This window comes from Nomascus leucogenys, chromosome 8 (assembly GCF_006542625.1).
Source record: "Nomascus leucogenys isolate Asia chromosome 8, Asia_NLE_v1, whole genome shotgun sequence".
NCBI lineage: Eukaryota > Metazoa > Chordata > Mammalia > Primates > Hylobatidae > Nomascus > Nomascus leucogenys.
Window position 1 is genome coordinate 86,142,647 of NC_044388.1, and position 19,298 is coordinate 86,161,944.

At 34.0% G+C, this 19,298-nt stretch overlaps 1 protein-coding gene across 2 annotated transcripts in view; it reads left to right on the forward strand.

Moving 5' to 3' along the window:
- The first annotated feature begins 433 nt into the window (after window positions 1–433).
- ELAVL2 (ELAV like RNA binding protein 2) overlaps window positions 434–19,298 on the forward strand; it is a 159,281-nt gene continuing 140,416 nt past the window's right edge. For both annotated transcript variants that reach the window (XM_030817611.1, XM_030817612.1), the window contains exon 1: window positions 434–531. In XM_030817611.1, the coding sequence (XP_030673471.1) occupies window positions 505–531 (27 nt within the window). In that variant the 5' untranslated portion in view covers window positions 434–504. The remainder of the gene's footprint in view (window positions 532–19,298) is intronic.

Consider the following 19,298-nt stretch of genomic DNA (forward strand, 5'->3'; position numbering starts at 1 on the left):
CGCAGCAGCCTCGCAGCAGCAGCCAACCCCAGACCTCAAGTGGATGAATGCCTCTGGAAGTGTTTTCCTGAAGGAACCCATCAGGCAGTGGAAGACTGTGGCAGGGCTAGTGAACTTAGATGGGGCTTTCCTCTCCTGCAGTCGAGCTGGCTGGAGGCAAGTGCAGTCACTCGGGTAATCGCGGGGGTGCTGGGGGCGGGGGTGGTGGTGGTGGTGGTTTTAAGCCAGTCTACGGTCAAAAGGCGGCTTGGATCAATTTCCCCTCCAACCACTCAACTCTCCCCTTTACCTTTTGTTTTGTTAGTTTGGCTTTTTCCACCCCCGCCCCCTCCCCGGTGTGTTCTGAACCGTGCGTCTTGCTCTGGGGTTTGAGTGTACATTTAAATGTAATTCTGATTGGTGAATGTTCTCTCCTTTTTGTTGTGATTACTAGAGATACTTTAGCCCTGCCTTCCCAGTTCTGCGCCCAGCACAAGCAGTTTTGAAAATTTAAGTGCAAAAAGCATGACAAAGCAATATGAGGTTGCCGTGGTAAGTGAACTTTTAAACCGAAAATTACCATTTCTTCTCGTCTGCTCGGTCTGTGGGTGGTTTGAAGGGGAATCCTCACACACAAAGGGTTGGGGGCTGGGAGGAGGGGGTGGTTAAACAACAACAAAAAGAAACCCATACAAACCAGTAGTGCTAATTTTGTTTTTCTCTCTACTACGGTCAGTGGACAAGTGCTGTATTTATATGTTTGATATTCTTGGGATGGTAATAGGCTTGATGCATTTAAAGTGGGTAAGAGTTGGCAGTAAGCAGGGGAGAGGTGCAGGGAAGGGAGGCAAAGGGAACTAGGTTATTGTCTGGTTTCAAAAGAACCTTGCAGCTCTGACTTCCTGAACTCGGCACATTAGCCGGGTCATTCCTGATCAAAATCCTGAAGAAGAAAAGAAACAATGGGGTCATCCTCAGCTACTACAACTATCTCTGTGTCCTCTCCTGCAGTTAGACCATTCTTCCTCACACTTCCTCAGGTAGCAACATTTGAAGCCATCATTCTTGGACAAATTTTAAATACTAAATGATGATGAAATAATACATTTGCAAAGTTGCGGTCTAAAAGGTTTGAGGCTGGAGAAAGGAATTGCTTATTAACCCTCCTTCCCACTGCCCTCTCCTCTCCTCCCTCTTCCCATTCATCCTACTTTTTAAAGTGTACAGATTCATTCATTTAAGAGTCCTTCTTCAGCATCCTTTCCTAATCCCTTTTGTTTTTAAATAGCAGGTATATTCCAGGGATGGACTTCCAGGTTTTGCCCCTTTATCTCATTCATTTTCCAAGAATAGGTAGCTAACACAGTATTTGTGGCAATGTAAACAGTTCCAAGTTTGGTAAAAGACAGCCTTTGCTCTGGAGAATTCTACATTGTTTGGCCTGTTCTGCACTTTTAACAAAAGGATTAATAGTGCTCAGTAGTCTTAAAAACTTTCAGTTGCCTTTTAACTTATCCAGGGCTGTTGCCATGGAGAGAACTGGGATGCCCTATATTGGAACGGACCTGCCCATTTTCTGATGAGGCAAGGCCGTCTAAGTTTTCTCTTTTGGAGGATGGGATGGAAACAGAAATACCCACTGAAAGGAATTGTTTTGTTGAGCCCATTCTTAATTTTCATTTATATGTGTGTAGATATAATTGCATGTGCCTACATTTCTCAAGACCTATTCTGAAATAAAGATTTTTAAATTATGAACTTCCTGTGATCATAAGAAACAGAAAATAACTTTAAAAATGATTGTATTGCAATAAAGCTTAATGTATCTTAGTGGGCATATATTTTAATAACTTATTTTAACAACTGACTTATTTTTTGCCTATTCTACATGAAGTTACTGTAGTTCAACAGTAACTACCACAGGAAAGTGATACCTTATGCAGTCAGCTTCCATAGTCATCAATATTGATTTTAGTCTAGATGTTTGCAATAACCATCTTAAAACAGTTTTCATTTGAGAGCTAAAACACCAAAATGGTTAAACTACTAATTTGTTGGTACAAGAGAAATCAATTCAGTAAAATTTGTGAAAAAAGAAGAGTTTGGATTAGAATATAGTATTTTATGTCTTTGTATTAGCAAGAATTTCAGTTGGGAAATTTGCTTGTTCTACCCACTAATATCCATAGACCACATGTAGTCAGCTAGCAATGTTCTTAACTATATAATTAATTTTAGATCATATTACTCACCTATCATAGGATTTAATTTTATAATTAATCCTGAACTATACTAACACTACCTGGGGTTTTAAAATAAACACCTTGAACTATATGTATACAGTGCTAAACAAAGAAATAATTCATTATCTACTACTGATATATAGATATATATAAATAAATATATGTCCTGTATATATGTAAAATTAAATTACTTTGACATGTGGAGAAGAACAACTTTATTCAGAGTTATTTTAATCATACTCATAATCTCAAACTAGCCATCAGATTTACTGAGTTTTTACCTAAACACTGAAAATACTGTTTTAGTTGAAGTAATTCATTAAAAATTATTATTTAAAATAAGCTAGGTAATTGAAAATTATCTTCTAAATGATAATTAGTAGTGCATGTAGTTTAACTGCCTTTAAAATATTTAGACTCTTTAATGCTATATATTTAATGCCATATATTCCTCATACTTTCCCTCACCATAATTCTGTGCCAATTTTAGGTTTGCTAAATATTCTTAATATGGAAATTTAAAATGTAAAAGTACACTTACCAATTTTTTCCTACAAAATATGAACATTTTTATTTTCAGTATAATTGCATTTATACCAAATTATAAATGTTCTATTTATGCTATTGGCACATTGGAAATACAGTGGTCATGCTCCGATATTTTTCTTGAACCTCAGTTTATTAGAATAAGTTTTACAAATAGCAGAAAGCTTATAATGTTCAGAAGTACAAAATTCTTAAGTGTTTTCAACTAAGCAGTACTCTCATAGAAAGTCATTGATTCCAATGACAGTGACTCACTTTAAGTGAAAAAGTATTCATGCATAAAAGAGAAAAGTGAGATGTAGGAAGTGGCAGTGGATGGCAGCCAGGTTATCTAATGGTACATTGCAGGTTTTGCCCTTTGTACCATATCCAGGGAATGCAATGTACCTGCAAGCATAAAGGCAAAAAAGAATGGCTGAAGTGACATTAGAGTTTTAAAAATGCAAAAATGATCTTCATTTATTGTTTCTAGTTGGTATTAAATGTAGTATGTATCCCATGTCAAATATACAATCTAAAATCTCGAAGAAGTTAACTTTTAATAGTTAACATGTGTTGTCTACCTGCTATGACTCAGTCATGGATTTAATCATATATGTAAGTGCCTTATATGCAGTATCTCAGTTAATCTTCAAAACACTTTAGGTGGTAGCTTTTATTTCACCTAGAAACTGAGTACCTAAGGTAAGACAGCTCATGAACCATAAAGTGAGGATGTGAATCAAAAATCTATCTGACTCCAAAATTGGATCCAAAATCAAACAAAATGACAATCAAATAATAGAAAGATACTAGATTTTAAAAGGCCTTCATATAAAGCTCATGTAATTGCCACAAATTCTGAGGGTAGGGATTGCCTGTCAATCTTGGCACTTTTGCAATACAACATTTTTGAAGAAAAAAGTTTCACTGAAATATTTTTAACTGTACCCACATTGGGTTTGGGTACATTAGCCTGGTTTGTCTGGTTATTTCTCTTTTGGGACATTAATTATGGAGAATTTATTATATTCTCGATTCTGTTCCAAAAACAAAAGGAGAGAAAGATTAACTCAGTTATAGTGACAAAAGTATTTTATAATAAATAGCAAAAATACCTAGTAAATAAAAGGAAGACCTAACTGTACCCAATTTTCCTTAAAAGGGAACTTAAATAAGCAGAGTGATTTAAAAAATTTTAATGACTAAAATGGGATTTAATTTTTCATTTTCAAGAATTTTAAAATTTTGATTACATTTACATTTGGTAATGTCATAAAATGTTATATGATTTTTATAGGTAGCAAATCATTTGATTTTTTTACGATAATATGTATTTTCTAAGCTAGAGTTTACTTTGATATACTTAATCAATTAACTTCTAATCACAGTGATTAAGGGGGATTTTTTAAACTGCCCTCATTTTGTGAACTAAAGAAACATGTAAGTGATATAGAAAATAAAAAGTTTTAAATAGGGCCCTACTATATGATTCCTTTTTAAATATTAAAGATGATAGACTTTCTAATAAATACAGAGAAAACATCCTTTCCCATCAAAATGCTCTAATTTTGATCTTTTTTGTTTATAAAATCTTTGGACTTGAGAGATTGGGACATAAATATTGCCTATTCTTAGGTTTGTTTATTAGCTTAGATGTGGAGTAGAGATGTTAAGATTTTATCAAGGTAATTCATTCAAGCCTCTTTAAGTAACAATGAAAAAATGTTTAAGGACATCATTGACATTCAACAGAAAACTGCTCAATATTTCACTTTTCACCTGAGAAGAAATGAAAGCACTCAGAATAACTCTATCTGCACTTTATGCAATAAATGGGCTCCTGAGTTGTTTTGTGTAAATCTTTTTTTAAAAAATTGTCTTACTTTTTTTTTTAAATGCAGAGCTCACACATTCAAATAGTATTTGAATTAATGATCTTGTTAAGTGAATAACTTAAAAAAATTGATACATCCATTTTGTAAGTTTCCATTTTTTATAAAGTGAAAATATCCAAATTAATCGTGTTTAAGCCTCATTACGATGAGAGTACTAGTAGATTTTTTTTTTAAGTCAGATAACTTTGGAATTTTAAGAACCATGTTATTAAGGGGAGAATTATGAGGCTTGAGCATTTCAACCTACAGTATTCTAGCATTCAACCACTCAACTCTATTTCACTTTGATTTTGGAAAAACCCCTGAATTTTTACCCTTCTCAAAACTAATTTTAGTTACTGGTCTAATTTTAAATAAAATTCAGGCCAAGTTTTTTTAATAGCTAATAAAATGTTCATATAATTTTCTGTTTCATCCTTTGATGTGGAAATTTATATTACATGATTATGTACTAAAATCATACAACCGTCTATACAATTTTTCTTTTCATTCAAATTCATTGAAGTGCACAAATCTGTCTATATAAATAATGAATATATGTAATTATACATATAGAAGTTATGGTTATAGCAATATGAAGCTAAAAGGGAAAGTTATTCGTTGTTCAGTTTTAAACTTATGGTATAATTAACTCCTCAAAACATAATTTTATCTAATGATAAGAATATTAACTATTACTAACTAAAAATCCAGGAGTATTTTAGGATAAATTCTGGAGTCTATTTTCTTCTACCTCTCCATTATTGTTTTGTCATAACTGTACGAAATGATCATTTCACTTGGAAAACTGGTAGGAAAAATGTGAACTATGTTTAAAGTGAGAAAAAATCAAAGGATCTTAAGAAAGGTCCTGCATAGGTCCTGGAATCCTTCAAGCTATGCACCACAATTATCCCTGTAAATCCTTTTGAATATGAAATCATCACATTTTGTGTTCAAAGTAAACTTATCTGTTGTAGATTTTCAAAGCCTCTCAGAGCATTACATAAAGGGCAGAGTAATACAAGCTAGATACCGCCTCGCTTGACAGACATTGACAAAGGCTGAGAAGGCAATGTTAATGCTTTTAATTTTTTAAAAACAGAGATTATAAAGTTAATGAAACCTGAGGTCATTACCATTAAGAACTATGAACTCAGCTTTTCAAGTGTTTTCAGTAAAAATAATTAACTATGGGATAGGTAGTTTAAAGAGCTGATTAACATTATAAATATTTAACAAAATCTAAAATACTACCACGAACCTTTGTTAAAGATAATTAGAGCTAAGATTGCTACAGAAATCTAGACTTTTGTATTTCTAATTTCTTAGTGCTTAATTTATCATTAAATCTGATATTGTTGCAGAGATGATATTAATATATAAGTTTGATTCCTACCATGAATACCACAACATTTTGATGTCTTAGAATGCAGTGAATGATACACTTTACTCAACAGACATTATTACATGCTTACTGGGTTAGGCACCGTGCTAGAACCTGATAATACTTGGCTCGAAAAAATGGCTGTGCTGTCAAGTAATGCATACTCTGTGTAAGAGATAGAGATGTCAACAGATGGTTATAACGTAGTGAGATAATTGGTATCAGAGATATGTAAAAAGTACTTTTAGGAGCACAGAGGAAGCTGTCGCTAATATGCCTGTGGTTGGCTTTAGTATGGTATTCAGGAAGGCTTCTCAATGGAGGTGGAATTTTGCTTACTGACTTTTTTTCCATTTTAAAGAAATGTAACAGTGGCTTTTCAAATAACATATAGAAAGATGAAGTATATATTTTTCTTGTCTTTAAATATTGATATGTACTTATGATGAGAGAGAACAAGTTTTCTGTGTAGGATGCTGAGTTGCTCAAGATTCATTAGTGTAATTTCTCAGATACACTGCCTTTGACAAATGTGCATAGCCGGGAAAGCCTTTAATATATTGATTATGTTAGTGTTTTGTTGCTAGTAGCATAATGGATAAAGCAAAGGCCCCATTTTCATTCTTCTATGCTCTACCAAAAAAAAAAGTATCTTGTAAACTGTGAAAGGCACACAAAAGCAGAAGTAATTAAATAATGTAAATGATGAGGGAGATTGCCTGTGATCTGGGCTACAATTAGAAAGGGGGGTGTAAGAAAGAGATTGTTTGAGAGGAAATGTTATGAAAATATTTTAAAATAGGAAACAGTTCTGTTTTATAACAATAGATTATCAACTTAAGCAATTTCACTTTCCTTTGTATTACTTTCACATTTGCAATGGAGGAGAAGGGAAGTACTATTAATTTGAAATTTTCCTTATTAGTAAGTAGTACCAGTGATCAGAACAAAATTTGTTTCTTAAACTCCTAAATGTGTGTAGTTTTACTGTAAAAAAACCTTCACTTCAGAGTGATTAGTACTTTGTGTGAACATCATTATGCATTTTGCTCTCTGATATCTTGACAATACAGTTTAGCTTATTCCCTCTGGGATTCTCTCCTGGCAACAATTTTTTATTTCCCTGTGTTCATTTTTAGGAAAATCCTCTCAACATTGTTATAAGTATTATTTTATAGGAAGGAAGTATGTAAAATACTCTTGAACTCATTTTACTTGTGAGTTTGAATAGCATTCAGATTAGAATGATTTCCCCAGAATTTTGTAGGCTTGCCCAATCCAGCTGTATATTTTATATGCTAATGTAAATTCTATTTTTGTTCCCCTTGGGGGTTTAAGTGATTATAATTGTTGCTCTTCAAAAGCCAAACAGATGATGATTGCTGCTTCAGGAGTATACCAAAAGAAACTGGCTTTCATTAAACCTGCTCATCCACTTCCTAATTATCTCCATTTTATCTAGCTAAGAAGCAGGAAAAAATGGCAAGTACAGTTCATTGAAGCCAGTTCAGTTATTTAAACATCGCTTTATTGAACTAGCAGGAGGTGTTAAAGTAGGGGGAATGTTTTCATTCTAATACTGATATGTAGCCAGTGGCCCAACTCAAGAGTTAGTTGAGCATCAAATGCCAGAGGCCATAGAGAATGAGAAGGGAGAGATTTTGAGTTATTCTGAGAGGAGTCCTCTAGTGGATACAATAAATAGTGCTGCAGTGACAGCTATTCTGAAATATTCTTTTTGTTTGTTTTTCTTCCTATAAAATCAAAATGGAGTTAGCTATTTAGTATCCACTAAGAAGCACCCAGAAATGCACTCTGAGTGAAAAGGAAATTTCCTATATATATGAGAAAAAGAGATATATATTGATAAATTCTAAAAGGACACCAAATTCCTGAGACTGGCCAATATCAAGGGTGCTTCAGGTCATATAAGCCTTGAGATCTGGCCATGAGTCACAAAGTAGATTCTCATGGAGGCTGGTTTTCCTCAACAGGGAGACTATCTCTACCATTTGGGCAACAGTGGCTCTGAGTTATCTGTTCTCCAGTCCTCTAGGGTGGCCTTGGAGTTGAATTGCACTGGAACATGTTTCTGACCCCTTTACTGGCTGTCCTCCTGATGGCACAGAGAGGGTCCTTGAACTCTCACTCAGGGGAACAGAAAAATGTCAGAGTCAACAGCTGTTCAGCTTCCAGCTGAGACAATGCAATTCTCTGCTGTTAAACGCTGAAGGGGCTCTCTCCTCTCTGAAATTTCAAAGAGCCACGTTTTGGAAACCAATTGTCTAAGGTGAGACTTAGATAAAACATTATATTCATAAACAAAAAAGGAAATGGAAGGTTCTGCATTTTCTATAGATTTTCATTTTCGTGTTCCATGATATTTCAGCAAGTGTCAGGCAATTTCACTTTTTGAAGTTTTAACATAGAGTTGTTATCTGATGAGTTGATTTTGAAATTTTCGAGAATCATATTGAAAAAGAAAAAGTTTACTTAATTTTAAAAAAGGAAATATGTTCCTGACAGGCATTTGTATAATTTGCTAGAAAGTTATATACATTAAAAATTATTTTCCTCTAATTTCTTATGCCAATAAAAAACTTTCCAGTGTTCATAGATTTACTTTTCTTTTAGCTTTACAATAACCCTACAAAGTAAAACAAGCAAACACTATCATTCGCTTTATATATAGAAACATAGTGATTCTCAAAAAGTTTAAACACTAGAATCTGGGCATTCCAACTCTCTCATTGACATCTTGATCAACATCTCCTTGATCTACCAACAGCTTGCCAATACATGATGTTGAATTATATTTAGATTGCAGAGTCATTTCTAAACCCCGAGGGTAGGGAGTCCTCAGAGAATAAGTATTGTCCCAATGAGCCCTTAGGTAATCTATGCAGTTTGCATTCTTAAATCCAGAGAGAGGGTATAGCAATAGTCTTGTTCTCTAGAAACTCTAAATTAAAAACTCTGTCTGGTGGTGTAGCAGTATTGGAATTTCTCTGAATTCCTGTATAGAGATATGCCAAGGTATAAATCACTCTGGTTTCCTACCAAGAAGGCCTATAAAAGCCGTAAGTCTGAGAATGTACCAGCTGCATCCAGACTTGCCCTAGGCACAAATGGTGGAAACTATCTGATTGGTTTCCTCACCTCCTGTTGATACTTCTAGGACCTGGCTGTCCTTTGTTCCCCTAGGCTTATGCTGCCACCTTTACTGACATTGCTAATACCCAAGATCTACTAGGACATATCTCTTTCCCTTCCAAGGTAACAGGTTGTTCATCTAATAAATTAATCTCTACTAATGGGAAGATATTAAGGAGAGTCCTGATTGCTGTTAATATTTAAAATTGGCTCTCAGGGAAAATGCATGTTTTTCTGTTATACAATCATGGTGAGTAACTTGTGGGGTGGTCATGTCAGTCCAACCCGTATATTTTTCTGGTAGTTTTTTTTCTTAACAGCATGGCACCACCTGATCTCTATCATTGAGGAGAGTGCATACTTGAAGTAGGACAGTTAAAAATGAACTGACTCAAAAGGAAAATATAACTCTGAAAAAACTGATTAAGTAATTTTGGCTTATTTGCCTATGTTTATTAAATAGAAGTAACAAACATAACAAACCCTAAAATATATCTATGCCAGTGGAATGACGGCAATTTCCCAGGGTTATCTCACATGTTCTTTCATTTTACTAACAGGAAGTTGTAGAAAATCACACTTATTCTGTGACCTCATAGCAATATGAGTGTAAATAAAATCTTTTCAAGATATCCTAGTTAAATATTTTTCAGTATAACACAAAGTATAAAATTGGCAATTATTCCAATTAATCTGCTCAGCAGAGATAACTGAACCAAAATAGTTCCAAGCCACTGTTTAACTCCATGTTAATTGCACAACTGAAAAACCTGTACTGATTTTTTTGCTCTAAATCAGTTGTTCATCAGAATCACCTATGGAGCTTTTTATCCACATATGTGCTTAGATTACACCTCAGAATTACAGTGAAATCTCCTGAGGTAAAGGGGAGGCATCTGTACTTGAAAAGAAAAAAACCTCACAGGTAGGTTGTGTTGCACAGCCATGTGTGAGAATCACTGGGTTTTCCTTTATCCAGTTCTGTCATCTAATGAAGATTGACTCTGTGCCAGGCACTTGACAAATACTTTAGTCACTTAATGTTCACAACAGCCCTAAAAGGTAGGTTATTTTTAATACCCATTTTAAGAATGAGAAAGTTGAGGCTTAGAGAGGTTGGACAACTTGCCCAAAGTCATATACCAAGGACACAGGAGAGGCAGAACCAGCATTCAGGTCTGCGTGAATACTTTTAACTGAGACAACCCTGAACTTGAAAGGCCTTTTTAATACGCAGATTGAAAATGTATGGCTGTATTTTATAGCTGTAATTTCCAACCTAGAAGTTTCAATTTTGCTGCTTTGATTACCCTAAGAATATCTGGAGCGTACAGGGATTGTTTCATTTTATGGCCTTAAAAGAGAGCCACTATATTCATGTGAAAGAAGACATGGTCTAATAGGTGAAAGATACTTTAAAATTATAGGTAAAATGTTTTGCTTTCTTTATATAAAGGTCACAGATGACTTTCTACCTCAGTTCTTAATTCAGAAACTCAAGGTGCTGCTGTAAACTACCTATTAATTTCATTGCAAAAATTATTCAGATATGAGACAGAAGAGCATGATTTTCCTTTCAGGTCAATTTCTTATAAAAAATTAATAATTGTGTAAAATCATTGCTGGTAAATGCAGTTTCCAGTGTGGACTGTGCAATTTTAGGATTTGTTCTTTTTGATTTGGGACTGACCCCAATATTTAGAATAGTGATGACTCATGTCTAGGACTGAAATTTGTTTTTCATGGGTTTATACAGTTTTCCTCTTGAATTGCACCAAAAATGGTTTTTTAATTGGCTTTAACTCATGCCCAATAAATTGGACGAAAATTGATTGCCGCAGTCATGTTTGGTTTAAAATTATTCAGGACTGCACCATGAGTCAAATGAGTGCATGAGTGAGGGTAGTGGCACTTTATGTCCTCTGTATGTGACAAATAAGTTTTTTTTTTTTTTCAAACCAGTCGTCATTCATATCTGAAAATTAATATATGTCTGTGGTTTATAAAACTTAAAAGATAACAAAACACATTAAAATACATCACATTAAAAAGTAAGTTTCTGTTATTTTGGTATTTTTTCTTAGTACCTTTTTTTCCAGTTCTACCAATGTCATAAATCTAATAAGATAAATAATACCTGTTAGATAGCTCTTGTTAGATTCTTGGTCATGGTATTAGAATATTTCTAAATAGCAAAACAAAATAAGTAAGAATGTTCAGAGACTGTGCCATCAGTCACAGTTGAGACATTGAGCCAGTTTTCCATTCTCTTGAATAGTGATTTTAAAGACAAAAGTTAAATAATATGAAAATTGAATTAACTCAGGTGACTGTTTAGGACATTGAAATAGCAATTCACTAATGGTACCTGACTGGAAGCCAGTTTTTGTTCAATCTTATTATAATTATTTACTGTATTATGGTTTTCACTTACTTATATGCCATAGAAATATAAGCAAATCACTTTAAGGGTTTTGCTGGCTGGGAATGAAGGTTCATTTTATGAGATTCTTGAGCAATTTGAGAAAGGATTTAATAGGGAAAAAGAAATGATTAATTCATTGAAAAGAAGAACATTCCTTGGCCATAATACAGATAGTCAGTAAGTGAAGGAAACAATTTATGTTATTGTATATAATTAATATTAGGCAATTTTAATTGGACAGGATACTTGCACCTGATATTGTTGTCTAAGAAAATGGTAGAGCAATTTCTGAGATTTTTGTCATATCTATTTTTCATGTGTATTAAATCTCAGTTTGTTTTTATAAGTGAGTATTATTTTGTTTATAAACTGTAAAGCTCAAGGGGTATTATTCTGACCTCTCTCTTTATCTAAGTTGTCTTTTAAGAGGTCACTGGTCCTTACCATCCAGCATCTAGCACCTGTTCCCACCTAGTGGCTATAGGCCCTCAAGCTTGAGCTGTAGAGTTTTTTCTTTCTGAAACAATAAACTACCTGTTTTTCTGACTTATGAAAAAGAATGCATGCTTAAAATTTTTACAAACCCAATAGTGCAGAAAATGTAAAGAAAAAATAACTATAAATCCAACTCCCATTACCTCAAAATAGCCATTGTTTAATGTTCTAGTAAACATCCTTTATGTGATGTTTAATATGCTTAATATTTGATAAATATCTTCACATTTCATTAAATAATAAACACTACCTTTTTAATGGCTTTATAACTGTTTACTATATGTTTATGGAGTAGACTGCTTAAAATATGTAAAAGCTAAATAATTAAACTGCAAAAGAATGTTACCCACTGGTTAGAACAGCCAAGGACATCTTATATAAAATATTTCTCAAAATCCTATTATATTTGACCTGAATCTCTTTAAAGGAACAAATCATCCAACTATAAATTTTCTCTCTCTCCTATTTGTCAGCGGTAGAGAGCATGGCAAGGTATAAGAGTCTGATTATTTCTGAAATAAAAAGTAGAGCTTTATCTGTTTATGTTCATTGAAATATGTGTTTTCCAGAGGGTTTTGTTCTCTTGCAAGTGTTATGTCATCTGTAATTGTAATTTCTGTTGTATTTCTTTAAAATTACAAAATTGTACATCTGGAAGTACCTTAAAGGTACTCTAATAAATAGTGGCTAAGGACTTGGGCTCTAGAAACAGCCTATTTAGGGCGAAATCCCAGCTCTTTTGATTTCTAGCTGTGTTATCTTGGGCAAATTACTTAACTTCCTCAGTTTCCTTATCTGTAAAATGATGAGATTCTGGTGAGGGTTAACTGATTTAATGCATGTAGAGGATTCGAATGCCACCTAGCATACATTATTATTACTAATCTAGTCTCCTGGGAATCATGAAGTTTAGTCAGAGTGACTTTCTGAAGAGAATCAGCTAGTTAGTGGGAGAACTAATACTAGGATTCATGCCTCCTTTCTCCACATCTAGAGATCTTTGCTTAGTGCCGCAGTGCGTACTTTCCCAGCGGTGTTTTTAAAGCCCTCCCTTAGGCACAAAGGTATCTTAGAGGCGTCCAGGGCTACGCAGAGCAGCAGCCTGACAGACTCTTGTCCCTGGTTTCTCTCCCTCACAGCTTCCGTGGGCTCCTTGGCTCAGAAACATTAGATGCTGAGAACCCTATCTCTTTCCCAGTGCTGGTGGAAATATTTTGCCCATCAAAACACTTTCATTATTGTCAGTGTCATGAACCCTTCTTCTATACCTGTCAGTCTTTTCTTCATATATATTATAGTCTGACCCTGCCTCCTCATTGCAAGGAGTCTTGAATTTTCGACGGAAGCTTCTTAACCCTGCTTATGTGTTGGTTCTAATTCCTCTACCTTTAGGTATCTTTCTGTCTGGCGTTTTCTAAAATTCACAGTTGTCAATAGGTGTATCCTGTTTCCAATAGTTGTATATCTGTACTTCCCTCTACTGGCTTTCAAAGCCAGCATAATGTGACACCACAATACCCAACGAACCTGATTTCCTATGCTTCGTAGCCCTCTTCCTCTCCTATAGACAGGCTGGTATACTCCAACAAATTCCTGTAATTTTCACCTCTCAACCTCCTTTTATTTGCTCTAAACCACACACACACACACACAGACATGCATGCACACACACCCAATTGAGATTTATATAAAGATCTTTTAAAACCGAGGACTGAACACTATAATATATATGAATATTTTCCTCTTTTATACAAACCTTACAAGGAGGCTCAAACTTTCATGTATCCTTTTGATATGACTAATATGGAGACACGTGTATCTTTTCATATTCATTTTATATCTAGAAATATTAGTATTCTAGAATACGTCAGTACTCTATAAGTTAAATAATAAGCACTGACATAAAAGAAAGTTTTTTATTGTTTGCACAAGGAATCTAGAAATATCATCTAGAGGAAAAAATTCACAGTAAATTGTGTGAAAATAATTCAAGGAAATGTCTATTTGTTACTCATACAGCTTAAACAGTCTGTAACACCATTCATTTATGTTACATCTTCCAACTCATGTTTACAAAAACTGACATTTCAAGCAACCATATTCTCTAATTTCTCATACTAGAATGACAATGACCAAAGGTATAAAATATTATTTCTATTACAACAGTATCTTCAGCCTTAAAATGCACATACATAATGCTCTATCAGAGAAATGGATTTTTTTATTTAATCACATCAACATGAAGAGTTAAGAGGGGTTAGTGTGAAATGGCAATAAACAGCAGCACTGGCTGTTCTGTGTTTATGCATATGTGTTTTTTCTTGGTGCTAATTACACTTGCTGGTAGAAGTCTGGCAGTCACATGACTGGGCTTGACCTTGAGTGGGTTAATTTTATCAAATTATATGATACATTTAAGATGCAGACAGATGCCTATTGAAGCTTAAAATAAAAACATTAAGTCTGTTTTCTATTGTTACCTACAATGAATTTAGATCTCTAAAAGTTTAAGGTTCATTCTTTTATCAGGCTGCAAAATGTTGTTTCCTTCCATTTCACTTACTGAAAGTCCACAGCTATAGCTCCATCTATATCAATTCATAGCAATGTAAGCCCAGGAAGGAACTGCAAAACTATAAACCATAAGCAAGTTTTAGTATTCTTCTGATATTCTATGTTTTATAATGTCAAGTAGACATTATACATTTTGTTTTATTCAAAACAATACATTATAAAAAGCCCTTTATATAGTCTACCTCTATATTCCTTTAGATATTTATTTTGATAGATTTTTCAAGCACAATCTAAATAGAAAACTAGAGCAGAAAATACTGTTAGCCTATGTAAATGGAATAAAGATAATAGCCTATAAAAATATATGTGGAGATGGGAGAATGAGCCTAGGGAGAGGTGAGTGATAAGTAGATTGGAACTGGTTCCTTCCAAGGCCATAAATGAGTAATAACCTTTAAAATCTTCCCTTAGAAATTAACACAGAATGGTAAATAAGAATAATGTATGCATATATAAAATTGAATAATAAAAGTGTCTCAACATAGAATCAAAATATTTTAATTTAATTAGACTGTGATGGTATATATTTGACTCAACTTGATTTCATCAAGTGATTAACTGAATTATAAGCTATACTTAATGCCAAACACTAATGTTTGAGCCTAACTAAAGTAACAATAGCCATAATTAATGCCAGAGAGAGTAACAGATTGCAGAAAGACTGACATCCCGGAAAACTATCTCTATTAACCTTAGAAATGTTACCTAAATTCCTAATGCCTCTGTTATGCCCCCTGAAAATGAGAAATAATTTATGTCCTTCTTTACCTCCTGGGGTTACAATGATAAATATGTAAAAGTACATTGAGCTTTTTGTGATAAAAGGTACTATAAAAATCTAAGGTGTTTTTATTTTTATATCAGTCAAATGGGATCTCAGACTCAGTTCCATTTTGAAGACCTACAACTTTTTATGAGTGAATCACGAAATTGTATTGGGAAATATATTGAAGTCACATAACAGGGCAGATAGATGATTTTATGCCTTTTGGCGCCTTTTAAACTTGGTTGCAATTAGAAATGTGAGAGAATATTTATCATGAAATATATCAGTTGGGACATTAATGAGAGCTAAGGAAAATATTTAAGAGACAGTATGCAAAGGCAGGAATTCTAATTCTGGCTCCATCAAATAAATGTGATAAGTTACCATTTTTGTTCTCATAATTGTAGTTATCATATATTGACTGCTTCCTCCATGCCAGGAAGTTTTGAGTATTTTATACTTATGATTACATCTAACCTCACAGTGATTCTAAATTTGGCATTATTAGCACGATTTTATAGATTAGAAAATCAAGGTTTAGAAGCAATAAAGTAACTTGTCCAAGGCCCCGTGAAATCAGGTTCAAATCCACGTGTCTGAAGTCAAAACTCAAGCCATTAACAATTTGCAAAACTGTAGCTCCTAGGAGGATAATATCCCTTCTATGATATTCCTATATAAAGGAGTAATTTTTTGACAAGTTATATTATTTAAAAAAGTGATATTGTACAAAAATTTATAAGGATAAACAATAACAACAACATAAACCAGACACATTGTGAATATGTATTATACAACATATTAACTGAGTTATTTAAACGTCTCAAGTTTTCCATTTACTATCATTTCCTAAAATATAATCTGATTTCCTTCAAGCATTTATTGTCTCTAATCTAATTTTGTTATTCTGGCACATGCTAGGCACTCAAAGGATGCTGAACCAAATTGAAATGGGCCTTTTGTCAAAGATTAGGAAAAATATTTAGAAATAGGAAGTGATTATGTATTGCTCATTTGACTCTTACCTGATGATAAATGTTATATCTGGAAGGACATAATTAGTTATATGTGATATTTTTGGTAAAAGAATTATAATCAGTCATTAAACAAAAACATGAAGACTTTTGGATATTTCAAAAGCTTCCAACATTTTTGCCTTAATACATCACAGGAAGATTGTTTGCTTTCAAAATATAATATGCCATTTCTCACAGAGGGGGATTAATAATTGAAAATCATTTAAAAAACTAACTTTACATTTTTGGTTATTTTTTATTTTTCATCATTTATAATGAATTGCTATGCCTTTAGAAACCATATATAGCATTCATTTTGTGACAAAAATTTATATAAAAACAAGATTATTTTTATACTAATTTCATGCTAAAAGATTTTATGTTCATAATGAAAATGTCACTTCTTAAAATTATCTTAGTTTTGAAATGCTATAATTTAAATTTTTCACATTTCAAACTTGGTGACAGTGTATCTTTTCATCTGTATGCAAATTCACATCTTAAAAAAGTCTTACTTGTATTAAGGAATAGTTTAAGCTGTCCATTGTCTGCATATTTTCAATTTGATTAAGAAAAAAATAAAAATCATAGTTTAAGGGGCCTATTAAAGCTGGTAATTCAAACTTGTTTTCTAACAAGCAGAAAAATATCTTGTTATTGGATTATTGGAGATAATATAATACTGCCTAAAATGCTGGAATTCATTAAAATAATATTTCTTAATATACATGTATAGTAGCCATTATTTAAACCAGTATAACTTTATGGAAAATGATGGTATGGAAAGGAAAAGTTAGCTTATGTAACCATAAATTTCTGTCTCATTAAAGGATACACAAAGCACTAATTCATCCATACACTTAAATTTAAAATAATAAAAAAACCCAAACACCTATTTTTTGTTAGATATGAAGGATTTTTGCATATAACAATTCAACAGAAATGTCTTTGAGATTTCATGACCTATATTTATTTGCTTACTACCCTATGACTAATCAAATAACAATTTCAAAGTTTATAATTGTTTTTAATTCAAGTAGTTTAATAGTTGCTAAAATTTATGATAGCATGTTAAAATTTTTCTCACTTTTTCCACCAAGTTCATTTTTGATTTTTCCTTTTCCTAAAGTGATATAAGCCTTTATATTGTCAGTTAAATGCATTCTGAGATCACATTTTTGAAGTTAAACAAAATAAAAATTGATTCATTTTCTAAAGCTGTATTAACTATGTGTGGTCGGCTAAAGGTAACTTTTTATAAATGTTTCTAAGACTTAAAATGTAAATGCCCTTGTGGAAAATGCCATGTATCTTCTCATACTTGCTATCCACCTCATAAATGGACACCAACGAACTTGCAATTCACTTAAGACACAAAGAACAAGGTATAACACTAAGACATTAGTGAATCAAAATGACAATGTCAGTGGCTATATGCTGGTCATTACACATATTAAATATTTGTGAAAACATCTATTTAAATAATGCATAAAATTTCAAACCTCATATCCAAAAGAGCAGACAGAAAAATGTAGATATAAAGTGTGCGGTAAGAATCAGGTATGTGTTAGAGTACATACCTGGGATTTTTTTTTGTTTCCTGTATTATCCTATAGTAATTACCTGGGTAAAGGGAGGAGGGAGTTGAAAAATAACTGTTATTCCTGTAAGTAGCTAAGCAGAGTCTTTCCTGTAGATGACAACTTCTTAGGCTATTGTAAAAATCATTCTGGAATCTCTCCCGTGGCCCTATCACTTCAACCAAAAGGTCAGGTTAACTTCAATTTATGGTAACTCCTCTGTATCCGGTTGATCTGCTTTTCTCACAATGAAAGGAAAACTTCAGAGTCCATTTGATATCCACTTCCTCTCACCCCTGCTCAGATAAAGACAGAATTCCCTTTTATACCAGATTGGTTTAAATTGTCCCTTGATCTCTTATCACACCAAACTTTACACACAACTCCATACTGTACTTTTCAAATTGTTTATTCATAGTAGCTATGATTAGGAATCATGGCCAGATGCTGTGTCCCTTTTCCACTTCTCCTCACAGCTTCCCTTCCCCAAATAATTTTTAAGCCCGGTAGGCTTTTTCTTCTCTCTCACTGCCCCCTCCCACTACATTTTTTTTAAAAACAATATTCCATTCCAGGCGCCCCCTCTGCCTGCAGAAAGCATTTTAATGGCAGTTTACTTTAGCGGTCTATCAGCAGACTGCTGCCTCTGCCACCTGAATTTCAATTTCTTAATTTACAGCCCAGATAAAACAGAATGGAGCAGGATCTGGGCTTCTCTCTACATTGGGTTGGCCTTATCAAGCGTGAAGTTTGGCGCATTGCAAACCTATTCAAGTGATTATCTGTTGAGGACCTCTCGAGCCATCTCCATCTCTGCAGCGGGCTGATAAGACAGCTGTTTCTCTAGCCGCTGTGTCTCCCCGGGCCTCAGTCTTCTTCTGATACAAACTCCGCCTTTGTCACCGTGGCCCGGTGCCGGCACTTGCTCTGTGGGACAAGGGTTTGATCTGAACACACGTGGGGGTAAAAGTGTGAGCGCGTGTGAGAGCTGAGGAGGGAGGAAGGAGGAGGGATAGGGCCAGGAGAGTGAGAGGGGGGGGAGGAGGGAAAGAGTTAGAGACCGGAGGGAGGTGGGGGGCAGGGCGGCGTGCCGAGCGCCCTGGATGGCTCTGATTGACTGGTTGCTCAGCCCGGCTTTATTATTTCAAATTAGACGTGCATCGCACACAAGTGGAAACATAAATCTTCAATATAAGAAAGAGCCTCCGAGCATCGGAAGCAGAAAAACCGTTTCTTCCCAGGTCCCGGTAAAGGGGCCGGAGAAAAGACTGATTACTA